Source organism: Rhinatrema bivittatum, chromosome 6 (genome assembly GCF_901001135.1).
Source record: "Rhinatrema bivittatum chromosome 6, aRhiBiv1.1, whole genome shotgun sequence".
Classification (NCBI taxonomy): Eukaryota; Metazoa; Chordata; class Amphibia; order Gymnophiona; family Rhinatrematidae; genus Rhinatrema; species Rhinatrema bivittatum.
In genome coordinates, this window is record NC_042620.1 from 186,942,852 (window position 1) to 186,956,876 (window position 14,025).

General features: G+C 47.3%; 1 protein-coding gene across 1 annotated transcript in view; it reads left to right on the forward strand.

The window, feature by feature from the left end:
* Window positions 1–14,025, forward strand: part of ABI2 (abl interactor 2) — a 290,182-nt gene that overhangs the window by 265,278 nt on the left and 10,879 nt on the right. Inside the window, 1 exon segment of the mRNA XM_029606307.1 lies at window positions 7,949–8,122. Coding sequence (XP_029462167.1) covers window positions 7,949–8,122 — 174 coding nt within the window.

A 14,025-nucleotide genomic window follows, 5' to 3' on the forward strand; every position in this document is an offset into this window, starting at 1 on the left:
ACATGCAAACGAGCGAATTAGCTATTCCCTAGCATCCTGTAACCCGCGCCCCGACTATCGCTAGTTTTCCCTGCCGTTTGTCGCGCGTTTAACCTGCTAACTTACCGCCTACCCTTACCCCTGCGGTAGAGGCAGGGGTTAAGGGTAGGAGGCAAGCTTTCCCCAGCCCCCGCTCACCTGCCCCGGCCGCGATCACGGGTGCCGGTCTCCGGGGCAGCCCCAGTCCTCTCCCCTCCTCCCGAAGCAAAAAAAAAAAAGCGAAAAAAATGTTGCAGCCCCCTCCGATGTCCGGAGGGGGCTGCAAAAAGTAAGTTGCTTCGTCGCTTCGTACTGCCAGCCCCTTCTTCCCTCCTCCCGGAGCAAGGCTGCTTTTCGCGCCCTGCTTCGGGAGGAGGGAAGAAGAGACACTGACAGTGTGAAGCGGCGAAGCAACTTACTTTTTGCAGCCCCCTCCGGACATCGGACCTCTCCTGCCTCCCGCTGCGCAACTTACTTTTTTTTGCAGCCCTCCGGCCATCAGCAGGAACGTGACGTCACATGCCGTGATGCCAAACATCGTGACGTCACGTCTTGAGCGGCCAATTGCACGCACAGAGGCCGCTTTCCCCCGTGCAGGCGTCCATCTTCGCCGGGAGGCAGGGGAGCCACGATCTGTTCCTGCTGATGGCCGGAGGGCTGCAAAAAAAAGTAAGTCGAGCAGCGGGAGGCAGGAGAGGTCCGATGTCCGGAGGGGGCTGCAAAAAGTAAGTCGCTTCGTACTGCCAGTCCCTTCTCCCCTCCTCCCGGAGCAAGGCTGCTTTTTGCGCCCTGCTTCGGGAGGAGGGGAGAGGGGACTGGCAGTCCCGACTTCCTGGTATCTGTCATTTCAAATGACATTTGCATGAAATTATAGTTCAGGATCGAGCGGTAGGTGAGCTGCACTGTGCGTGCGGCAACCGCGGGTATGCCGGGCACTAACGCAGCTCTTCCTACCGCTCGGTACTGGATAGACCTGATAGTGTTTATTACATATATAGCTACCGTACATCACTACACATCGAAGAGTTCCCTAAGAGTGGTTGGTGGCTGATAATACAGGACAGGGAATCGAGGTTTGGTTGGTTGTAGTTATCACTCTTTTTACAGCAAAGCCAAGACTGATATTGGGCCAACCCTGGGCCCTGTAGAGAGAAGCTAGGCACTGGGCTCCTGGAGACCTCCCAAATGCTTAGCAAAGAGGATGCACTCCACCTAGCAGAAATTCAGGCACTTTTATAGCTGGGTCTGTTTAGCAGATGTACTCCTTAAATTGATTGCAGTGGGATACCTTCAGGAAAGGCCAGGAAGATTGTTCCTGAAAGGAACAACTTGGGAAGATGCCCAAGCCATAAAAGATCATTCACTGACAGATTTACCAAGTTTGCAAAAACATGGTGACGTGGCCACTCCGGAGGTACGCGGATCACTCTCCCCAGGTGCGTCTCTATATGCCTGCCTATTAGTAGTCGTGAAGGAAAGATGTACTGCAGAATTCCATGTGCTAATGGGAGAACTAGTGTTGAGTCCCTTTGCTCTGACCTTTCACCTCCAACTGAAAAAGTGGTACGCTCTGGCTTTCTACTTGAATGCCATCAAGCCCAGCTGCTGAAGGACCCTCCTGTGTCAAATGAGCACCATCATCCCTCCTTTTCCCAGTATTTCAAATAGCCGAAAGGTATAGACACCAAGGGGGGGGGGGGGGGGGGGACACCCTCACGGTCAGTTTTACCTTCTCACAGATTTGACCTGTTCCATGCTGGGGAGAGGGTGCCATCTCTTTCCTCATCTCAGGCAGCAGATTAGCGTAAGCTGCTCCTGCTCTACCTTAAGTTGTGATTGTTCTGTCTATTTCCAGCAGCTATGGGCTCCTCTACTCAGCTGAGCATTTGAAAATTAAGATAATTCACTTTTATAAAGCAGGCAAAGGCTATAAAAGATCTCTAAATGCTTCCAGTTAGCAATTTCAACTGTCAGAAATATTGTGAAGAAATGGAAGTTACATGGAGCTATTTAGTCCAGGCAAGATATGGAAGACCAAGGAAAATCTGCCTGAATCTGGTCAGATCTGCAAAACAGAATCCACAGATCACTGTAAATGACCTGATGAAAAGTTTAACTGCCACTGGAATAGTTGTCCACAGGTCCAGAGTTGCTTATATAACAATGTTCTGCATGTGAGAAGAGTTGGAAGAAAACCTTGTTTATGACCTCGTCACAAAAATCATTGTTTAAAGTATGCAAAACAAAACCTTGATAAGTCTGAAATGTTTTGAAACAAAGTGCTTTGGATTGATGAAATGAAAATTGAACTGTTTGACCACAACCACATACTGTAATTTTCATTTCTTAGCAATGTCTGACAAGTTGAAATTATTTGGAAGTGTTGGGAGATTTAATTTTTTTTTTATAGCCTTATTCTGCTCTGTAAAAATAATTCACTCTGTGTTCATTTTCAGATGCTTAGACAGCTGTGTAGAGGAGCCCATGGTTGTTGAAAGTAGACAGAACAATCGCAACCTGAGATGTTAGAAGGGTTAGACAATTTGTTAAACTGTGGAATTATCTTTACTTAACTAACTGAAAGGCCTAACAAATCTGTCAACTTGCTGTGCCTTAACACCTTTAAAAAAAAAAAAAAAGACACAAATGATTTCACTGGAAGGATGTCTAAACTTTGCACAGGCCACATTCACTCTTTTGTTGTTTTCAATCTGTTAAAATCAGCAAATAGTATTTTCCTATCCATTGAAACTACAATTTGACTAAGGGTGTGTAAACATTTGCATACACCTATATATGTAAGCTGTGTGGCAGGAGTGGGCCAACCTGTGGCTCTTGTCCTCCTGGCCCAATGGCAGCTGATGAGCACTGCAGAGAACCAGGGTAGGGACTGGAGCAGGCAGTGCACACAATCGAATGGGGAAACTCTTTTGGTGCTTCTGCTTGCTGCAGAGACAAAGGAGTGGCTGGAACAGGGATCGGGGTTTTCTCTGCTTATCCCTGCTCTACCTCTCACCACCACCACCCTCTCTGCCCCTACCAATCTGTAATAAGCAGCAGTGGAGGATAAGGAGGAAGTGAAACTGAAGCTGACAGTCAGTTAGCTCCCTGCTCCAACTCCGTGCCCCTCTTCCTCTGCCTGGAGTAGAAGGCTCTTCTCTGGTCTGCTGTCCGGAGGAGGGCAGGACTGGAGTATTCATAGCCCCAGGTTTAGCAGCTCACTGGGCTCTGAAGACTTGGGATTCAGACTGAGAAGTTTATTGGCATAAGTTTTACATATGTTGCCAAAGTAGTATCCAAAATAATTAAAAGGATGGGGAAAAAAATTACAAAATGTATAGATATTACAACATCCAGGCATAGGTCTCAGGTTTTGGTGTTGGTCTGTATTATCCCTGGTCTGGTTTTATTCTGATTCTGCTGACAGCAAAGGGGGAAGGTGGGAGTCACCCAGAGCTCAGGTCAGGCCAGAATTTGTGGCAAGGGAAAAGGTGCAAGTGCTGAAAGGGGGTAGGAGGAGGAATGTAATTGAATACTTGGGGGAGCAGTGCACGAAGCGAATGTTGGTGAGGCAAGGGGTGTGAATAACTAAAGGAAAAGCAGTGCAAGAGGGAGGTGAATGCTTCTAGAATATAAGATTTGCCACACTGGATCAGATCAGAGGTCCATCAAGTCCAGTATCGTGTTTCCAATGCAAGTCACAAGTACCTGGCAGGATCTCAAAAAGTCAATAGATTCAATGCTGAGTATCCCAGTGGATTTCCCCGAGTTCACCTTAATGATGAAACTTGTCCAAACCTTGTTTTAAACCCAGCTATACTAACACCACATCCTCTGGCAACGAATTCCAGAGTTTAATTGTGTTGAGTGAAAAAAAAAATCCTCTTAAATGTATACTTCATTGAATGTCTTAGTCTTTGTACTTTTTGATAGCGTAAAGAACTGATTTGTGTTTATCCATTCCACACCACTCGTTTTATAGATCTCTATCATATCTCCCCTCAGCCATCTCTTCTGGCAGTGACTTGAGAGTACATTTTACAAAAGGTGGGGAAGATCAGCACAAGGAGGGAGTGTGTGCTGTGAAGAAGATGGGGCTGAATTTTGTTTCCTTCCCCATCTCTCTGAGGCCAGCAATGCCAACTGGACTATGACATCTTATTCTTCCCCCAAGGTTTATGTTCCCACCTGTTCTGCAATCGGTGTGAAGGGACTAAGGCTTGAGTGCAGGGAAACAGAGGGAGGGAGAGATGGCCAGGTTAGGGTATTGGATGAGTCATGTGGGGCGAGTGAAGGTGGCGTAAGAGAGCCAGGGATGAGGATAGATGGGTTTCAATAGAACAGGGGGAGGATATTTGTGCGAGAAAGTCAGCGGTGGGGATTGTGGGGAGGCTGAAAAAACAGAAATGGTTGTTGGTATGGGGCAGAGGTGGTTATGAAGGGAGTGTGAGAGAGAACCAGAGGGGGTGAGAGTGGAGGTATAGGGTAAAGATAGTTGATCATCATGGGTAGTGGAGGAGGGAGGGAGGATAACAGAGCCAGAAGGGGTGATGAGTTTGGGGGAGGGGAGAATGGAAGCTAGAGGTGTAATGGGGTGGAAGGGTGAGAGCCAGGGATGATGACTGGTAGGGGAGAATTTGAGACATGGGGGTGGGGATGCAGTGCAAGAGGAGTAAATGCTTCTGGGGGGGAATGTTGGTGGGTGTGTAAGAGACAGAAGAGATAATGGTGGAGGGTGGATGCGAGATAGTCAGGGAGGGGTCAGAGGGGGGAGAGTGAGCAAGAAAGGGTGAAGGCAGAGGCAAGAGTAAAGGGGTGGGGACAGGAGAAATATTGATGGTGTGAGGAGGGAGTCAGCACAAGGGGTGGGGAAGGAGGTGTTAATGTTGGAGCTGCTGTGCCCCTGTCATTGTTTTGTGGGGTTTGGGGAATGTTATGCTGGCCTGATTGAGAGAAAATGATGGGAGAAAGAGTCAGACATTGTGAATATGCTGGACCGAGACAGGAGGGAACAGGGTGGAGGCTTGAGAGTGACTCTTGAAAACAGAGTAGGGAATTGAGTGATTGGAGGGGACAGCATGATATTGATAGGGTGGGGGACAGCATGGGATGTATATAGAGAGATTGGGAGGCTCTTGTGAGGAGATTGAGAGGCTGGTGGGAACAGAATGATATTGAGATGGGAAATCTTGCCTCTGCAGTCTGCCTTTTTTAAAATTTATTATTAGATTTTTCCATAATTAACAAGGAGTTTCAATAATTAGTACATTTTTATAATATTCCCACAATATTTTCATAAACAAAAATTTGATGTAAATCAATAACAAATTACATATAATATCCATTTGAGACTCCTATAATCAAAACAGGTAACATAAACTAAGAAAAAGAGGAGATCCAAGGTTTTATAAGAGCAATAAGAAGTAATAATATAAAGGAAGATTAAAGGAGGAGTTTAAGCATTCTTAATACCTGTGACTAGCTTAAGGTCCAACTACCTCAGTCCTATAGTTATCCAAAAAGTAACACAATTGTGATGGCTCAAAATGAACAATAGCGATTATTATTAATATACATCAAACATTTGCAAGGATATCATTGTTATTTTAGCTCCCAGTTGCCTTGCTTCCTGGCACATCTCCAACATCTTTTTTTCTACGAATCTGTGTAGGTCTTGTAACATCGGGGTAGATCCTAATGTTTTGACAGAGGAAACGTTTTTCCCTATTACGGAGAAAAAGTTTTAAAACAGATTCTCTGTCTGCCGGGAAAACAAAAGTACACAACACAGCATCCTGATATTCAACTTGATCGTCCATTGACATTTCAAGGAATGCAGTAAGGTCTGTACCAGCATTCATTGGCACATTGGGCTCACTTGATGTCACTTCATTTATTTTAGATACATAATATATATTAGAAATAGGAAGCAAAGCTTCTATCGGCAATTGGAGAATATCCATCATATATTTTTTCCATTTTTCCGTCAGTTCCGACACGGCCATGTTTCGGACCGGAGGTCCTACTTCAGGGGAATGACTTAATAATCCAATCCAAATCCATATATCATTTTGTCATCAAAGAGCATTGTCATTCTATCAGCATCTCATCAAAATGGCTGTTTCAGTGCAGAGAACTTTCTTCCCACGGTCTGCACTCAGACTCGCATAATTGACCTCCGGTCGGAAACATGGCCGTGTCGGGACTTTGACGGTTGGAACCTTGACGCTTCTGTGATAAGTATTATGCTCTAAACTAAGCCTTCGGGATGGTGACCGGAAAGTATTTTTTTCGTCTTAGCATTATGTAGGATGAATAGTCCATTTGGAAGATTTGAAATTTATCAGCATTTTTGAGACGTTGGTTTTTATGGAAAATATATAAAAATATGAACAAAATAGAAATGCTATTTAATTAAAAGCAATGTGACCCGATATCACAAACGAGTCTGCTATAAATTCTGACTCGAGATTTGAGGATCCAACAAACTTTGTTGGCAGTAGGGTGTGTTATAAACTAATACCAGTACACTGCTGTTTATATTTCATTTCTAAGGCACCATTGCTTTGTTTCCAGATCTACCAGGTTACAACTTGGAAGCTTTACCTCCTTAATATCCATTATATAAAGGTTTTTAAATCCTTCCTCATTTCAGTGAAAACAGGAGGGGATTAATATGGGAAAAATGTAAGATTTTTTTTTCTAGAAGTTACTTTAAAGTGCTCACTATTATGTTTCTCATGATGGGAAGACTTGAAGCTATTAAAATGTCTATTATACCACAGTAGTTGCATATATTTTTTCAAGATATCTTTTATAAGCAAGTGAATTGCATTCTTTGCTTTCCTCTGAAGAAAGTAATCTGTATTTAGCTCTCCAAATACTTAAAATGAGCAAAGTATAGCAGTGCTATACATGCAGGAGGTCATCAGTTTGATGCCCGAGTCAGGTCTTCCACTACTTGGGTTGGCTGGCCATGCTGCAGTCGTTGGACATTGCTTAAGGGGGTGACATCGATTGGCTGGGTTTGGGATCTGTAATTTTAGGGGGTTTAATATTTCAGTGGTTAGAGGTGCCACATTGATCAGATGAGCATAATTGTCTTGACAGAGCCTGAACAGTTTAGTAATACATAATCTGTTATATAATGTAAATTCCACATGGTTATGCTCAATATTAAGAATTTATAAGCCCACTAGACAACTTCGATCTCTTGATAAATGTATACTTGAAATTCCATCCATAAAATCAGCTAGTTTATCCTTAACATGTAAACGTGCTTTCTCTGTGGCCGGACCTACTTTATGGAATTCCCTTCCAGACAATATCCGCTTGACATCAAACCGAAGAGAATTAAAAAAACTCTTAAAAACTTATCTATTCATGCGTGCATATAATTTACAATAAGGTCACTACATAATGTACTATAATTTATCAACAAAACATTATAATGTATTTTAAGTTTTGTATGTTTTTGTGTAAGATGTACTGTTTTAACTGTGAATGTTTTATTTTGTAAACCGCCTAGACGGATAGACCTCTACCTCATTGTGCGGTATATAAAACTTTTAAATTAAATAAAAAGAAAAATGGAGCTGTGCAAAGTTGGTAGAGCCGTATTCTAGCAGACTGTCAAAGGTGCTTCCACCATGTATTGACTCTCGGGAGGAGAACCTTAGCAAAGTGTTAGATTTTAGTTTTGTTTTTAGATGTGTGTATGCTTTGCCCCCAGCAAAGCATTCTTGGCCTGGAAGGTGTGGATATGGTTTTCTTGAGTGAGAAATCTTATTTAAATGCATGCAGGTCTGATGCACTGGCACAGTGAAATGCAAAAACTGTTGAAAGGGGGGGTAGGCTTTCAATAGTCACTGTACCTCCTATGTTGAGAGGGGTGGGTAACAGATTTTCCTGTGTCCTTTCTCCCTTTCAGTTTCCGAAACGCCGCCGCCTCCTCCACCTGTTGATGAGCCGCTGTTTGATGAATCCCCACCCCCACCCCCACCTGCAGAGGAGTATGAGGAAGAGGAGGCCGCGGTGGTAGAGTACAGTGACCCCTATGCAGAAGAGGACCCTCCCTGGGCACCAAGGACCTATTTAGAAAAAGGTGGGCTCACCAAAGCAGCTCCTTCAGGGACTGCCAGCAGTTTTGTTTGCCATTGCTTTGTTGCTCCGATCTGCCGTGTTTCAGATTCCATAGATCCCTTTAGGATTCATGGATTAGATATCTTGGCATTTTGAAGAGGGCACAAGTTTCCTTGCTGCTCACAGAGAGAAAGATTGATTAATGTGACACATTTTTGATTAGTAGTCAGTTTGTCCCAGACCACCAAAATGTACAGTTGACTTGTAATAGTATGTTGCTGGTCTCTGCTTTCCAGATGTGTTTGAGATCACGCTGTAAACTTCAATGAGCCTGTTCTGAAGCAGTAGATTCACCGCACTGGTAAAGCTGTGAGAGTAATAGCAGATTGGAAGACGCTTTAAACCAGTGGCCTGCCTCTGTCAATGTATCGCAACATTAATACAGCAATGGCGTGAGGTCTCTTAATGGCAGAGTTGGTGATGTGTCCCTCTACTCTGAAGCCATATTTCTAAACAACCAGATATTGTCCACTGTGATTGTAACTTATTTTTCATTTTGAGGCCAAAAGAGTTTCATTGATCAGTGCCTCCCTATTTCTGTAAATCTCTGCTACCGTCCTTACTGGGACTTGACAGACTTAGCTCTAGGAGGACTGTTTCCCATCTCCTGTTCCCAATGGGGACTATGATACTTACCGCATGAAGTTCCATATACAGCAACTTGGCGTCATAACAGTGAGTTGTGATTGGTATAACATTTTGCTTTTTTCTAGTATACCATCATCAGCTCCCACAATAGTGGACTCACACTGAATTTGTCAAGATAGCCAAGGGAAGCAACCTACTTGGCATCCTGTCTTTCTGGGGTCACCGATGATTATACAAGCATTCTAACAACCATATCGTTGGAGTTAGAGATTCAAAATAAGTAGCCAATATAGGCAGTTTCTAGCCTAATTCTGGCACTATATGAGGTTTCCCCAGTTTGACCATATACAATCCTTTTTATTTGAGCTAGACTTTGTTTGTTTATTCCCAATGGGAGCTTTGCAGTTCTTAGGAGCATAGCTTATTTTTCTTTGTCTCTTTTTAAGCTAGTCCATCAAACATCTTGGACACTAGAAATAAGAATTTTCTGTTATGGAATGCACTCTTATTTCCTACTGGCATTGATGAAAGTGCTCTCTCTTAACACCAACTAACACTTGTTAAGATACAGCTTTAGCAATATTGGAATTCCACCTTGCCATAAACGAGGCACAAGGCGAATTACGTAACAAGGAATTGAATAATATAAGTACACACACAGAGCTAAGGAAGACTGTAGGTAAATCAGGAATGGGATGGACTAGGTAGGAATAAGGAAGTAGGTGCCCTGGGTATAAACTATATATTTCCTGGCGTGTAGCCAGATGGACTCAGAACGAATGGGTATAGTATCCGCGTGCTAGCAGTTGGAGACGGATCTGATGTCAGCACGGGTATATATACCCCCACAGGAAGTGTAGCAACTTAGTAATTTCCGTCTCCAAAGCAGTTTGGAGAGCCTGCACGCTCGCTGAGCGTGTTTTCCAAATCTACTTTCTATTTTCTACATTCTACTTTCTTTCAACTAAAACTTCTACAGCATCGAGCCCCGCACTCCTGCAGTGATACCCTAAGGTCCCTCCCCCAGTAGAGTTTCCCGGGGTGATTTCAGTGATCCCCCGGAGGTTTAAGTCCTCGGTCCGGTGGCCGAATCGCGGCAGGGACATAGCCCCCGGGCGAGGTTCGGGTGAGGCATAAGAGGTGCCTCGGTCCCGGCGTGGACGAGGTAGCGGGTGCATATCCTCAAACGCGGTGGTGAAGGTACTTGCCCTCTCCCCCCGCAGCCGGAGACCGCCCGGGTTCCAGCCGGGAAGCGCCGAGGATCAGGTAAGGCGTACATCTCTTACTTCTGGTCTCCGAGGAACAGAGGATCTGCTGCGTGGCACGCCGTGGAGGGTGCCATTTTGTGGGCCTTGTTCAGGTATTGAGCACCCGTAATAGGCGCGGCTCTATGACTAAGCGCATATTATATTCCTCATTGTGCGTATATTGCCTTATTACTGAGAGCATATTGCATACCATTGAGCGTGTATTGCTAACCGCCTATTGCTGAGAGCCTATTGCATACAATTGAGCGTGTATTGCTAACCGCCTATTGCTGAGAGCCTATTGCATACAATTGAGCGTGTATTGCTAACCGCTTATTGCTGAGAGCATATTGAATGCCATTGAGCGTGTATTGCTAACCGCATATTGCTGAGAGCATATTGCATACAATTGAGCGTGTGTTCATGGCCGCCTATTGCTGAGAACATATTGCATATCATTGAGCGTACATTGTTAGCCGCATATGGCTGAGCGCTTGTTGTCTATATTGCTGCCGCATATTATTATTAAGCGCCTGTTCTATTAAGTGTATATAGCTGCCGCATATTATTATTGTGCACCTGTTGTATTATGCGCATATTGCTGCCGCATATTATTACGCGCCTGTTGTATTACGCGCATATTGCTGCCGCATATTATTGAGCGCCTGTTGTATTAAGCGCATATTGCTGCCGCATATTATTATTGTGCGCCTGTTCTATTAAGCGTATATTGCTGCCACTTCTCATTCAGCGCATACTTTTCAATGGAACAGAACGCCTCAGCGGTGGCGCCGTCTGCCTCTGCTCCGCATGCCAGCTTCGAGCCACGCACAGTGAAGAGCCAGACTCCCTATGTGCCCAATGTGAGGAGGCTGTGGGACCCTCGGGCCAGGACAAGTCTCAGCCACAATTTGCTGACAGTTCCCCAGGGGCTACCCCGGATTTAGCGGTCAGTCTCGACCAATCGGGAATCCCGGGGGATCTTGTACCCCGGCGATTAGAGGCTGCTTCAATTTCCTGGGTGGACCTCTTCAAGGGGATTCATGCCTTTGTACAGATGCAAACGGCTTCCCGTCCAGGCCCTGCGGTTCCTGCTGTTCCTGTTGTTCCTACTGCGGCTGCTGCTGTGGTGGCGGCTCCTGCGGAACCTGTTCCTGGACCCTCACACCCCTATCGTGAGCGTAACCTTCCGCCGCTGGACAGTCCAGATCAGTCGGACCAGGAAGTTTCACCGGACAAGTCCGAACTTCCGGACGAGGGGGAGCTTCCCCCAGGGATTGAGCCATACAGAACCATGAGGCGGTTCTTCCCCAAGGAGGATCTCTCCGACCTGGTGTCTCAGTGTCTGGCAGAGTTGGATATTACAGGTCCCAGCGCTACGGTACCCTCTGCGCAGAACCCCCTGCTGGAAGGTCTTCGTCCTACAGCCCGCCATTTTCCATTCTTGCAAGCGGCACAACAACTGATAGATCTAGAATGGGCGGCACCAGCGGCTTCCTTCAAAGGGGGCCGGGCCCTGACGGGCATGTACCCATTGGCACCGGCTATCCAGGACCTGCTGGCGTGCCCTCAGGTGGACGCCTTGATTAGCGCTGTGATCAAGCGCACTACCATTCCAGTTGACGGGGGGACGGCCCTCAAGGAGCCTCATAACCGGCGACTGGACGCCATTCTGAAACAGACCTTTGAGGTGGCAGCTCTATCTTTGCGGATCGCAACCTGCTGCACAGTGGTGACGCGTGCCTGTTTGTCACAGGTCAGGAACAGCGCTCCAGCAGCTGACATGGAGTCAGCTCTCTCGTTCCTCACGGATGCTGCATCAGACCTAGTCCGAACAACAGCCAAGGGGATCTCATCCTCCGTAGCTGCCAGGAGGCAGCTCTGGATCCGGAAATGGTCAGCCGATGCGCCTTCAAAGACTCGCCTCACCAGATTGGCCTTTAAGGGCTCTTTCCTGTTTGGCAGCGACCTTGATAAACTGGCCAGCACATGGGGCGCTTCTCCAGTACCTCGACTACCGGAAGATCGGTTCAGAAGGAACTAGCGCGCTTTTCCAAGGCCCTCCAGGGGTAGAAGCTCCCAGCGCTTCGTTCCCTACAGGAGTCGCTATCAGGCACCTCGTCCTCAGGCCCGGAATCAGTCCTTTTGGACCAAGCAGCGCAAGAGGGGAGCAGGCCCGGGCTCAGGTCCTGGCCACACCTCACAATGAGAATCCACCGATCCATCTGGGGGACGGAGCCATAGGGGGCAGGTTAACCCTCTTCTACCCCAGATGGGTCGAGATTACGTCGGACCAGTGGGTCCTCGCCATCATCCGAGAGGGGTATTGTCTGGACTTTCATCACCTCCCTCTGGACAAGTTTGTTGACTCTTCCTGGCCCACACCCACAAGAAGGCAGCATTGGAAGCTACCCTGGCGAGGCTCCTGTCCTTGAAAGCCATCATCCCAGTACCTGCATGGGAAGTGAATTCTGGACACTATTCCATTTATTTCATGGTACCCAAGAAAGGGGGCACCTTTCGGCCCGTACTGGACCTCAAGTCAGTCAATCGATACTTAAGGGTCCCGAGGTTTCGCATGGAAACTCTGCGCTCCGTCAAGACCGCAGTTCAGCCAGGAGAATTCCTCATGGCCTTAGACTTATTGAAGCCTACCTGCATATCCCGATCCATCCGGATCATCAGCGTTACCTACGCTTCAAGGTTCTAGGACGCCACTTCCAATTCCGGGCTCTGCCCTTCGGGTTGGCCACGTCACCGTGGACCTTCACCAAGGTGGTCGTAGTGGTAGCAGCGACACTCAGAAGGGAAGGAATTCTGGTCCATCCCTACCTAGACGACTGGCTGATCAGGGCGAAATCTCGAGAGGAGAGCCATCGGACAACCGACAGAGTGATCGCCCTTCTAGAAAGCTTGGGCTTAGTAATCAACCTCAGCAAGAGTTGCCTACAGCCTTCCCAGTCACTGGAATACCTGGGAGTACAGTTCGACACCCAGGCAGATACAGTCAGTCTCACTACCAAGAGAAGGTTGAAACTTCAGCAGCGTATCCAGTATTTGATGGGAGCCAGTCGGCCCATAGCTTGGGATTATCTGCAGGTTCTTGGTCTCATGGCATCCACCCTGGAAGTGGTACCTTGGGCAAGGGCCCATATGAGACCTCTACAACACTCCCTGCTCTCTCGCTGGAGCCCTTGTCTACGGAACTATTCCACACACCTACCTCTGTCTGCCAGAGTCTGGGGACACTTACGGTGGTGGCTGCAGTCCGACCACATGAGCAAGGGGTCGAGGATGTCCTCCCCCACGTGGACTCTGCTCACCACAGATACCAGCCTGAGCGGCTGGGGAGCACACTGCGAAGGACTCACCGCACAAGGGTGGTGGCACAGAGAAGAGTCAGCATGGAACATCAACCGTCTAGAGGCTCGGGCAGTCCGATTGGCATGCCTTCGATTTGCTCACAAACTGAAGAACAGAGCAGTCAGAGTGATGTCCGACAACGCCACCACGGTGGCATACATCAACCGTCAGGGCGGAACCAGAAGCCGACAAGTATCTCTGGAGATCGCCCCACTGATGGCTTGGGCAGAGGCGAATCTTCAGGACATCTCCGCCGTCCACATTGCCGGGAAGGACAACACCAAGGCAGACTTCCTCAGCAGAGAAAGCCTAAATCCGGGAGAGTGGCAGCTGTCACCCACAGCCTTCCAGATGATTGTGGATCACTGGGGGATTCCGGACATGGATTTACTGGCGGACAAGTCCAATGCTCAAGTACCCAGATACTTCAGCTGCAAGCGCGACCCGTTCTCACACGGAATCGATGCCCTGGTTCAGCCATGGCCTCCAGGGACTCTGCTATATGCCTTTCCTCCGTGGCCGCTGCTGGGCGCCATCATCCACAAGATTCAGAAACACCGGGGCCTAGTTCTTCTGGTGGCACCAGATTGGCCAAGAAGACCCTGGTACGCAGACATGAGAAGACTACTGGCAGGGGAGCCTCTTCCCCTGCCTCCTCTCCGGGACC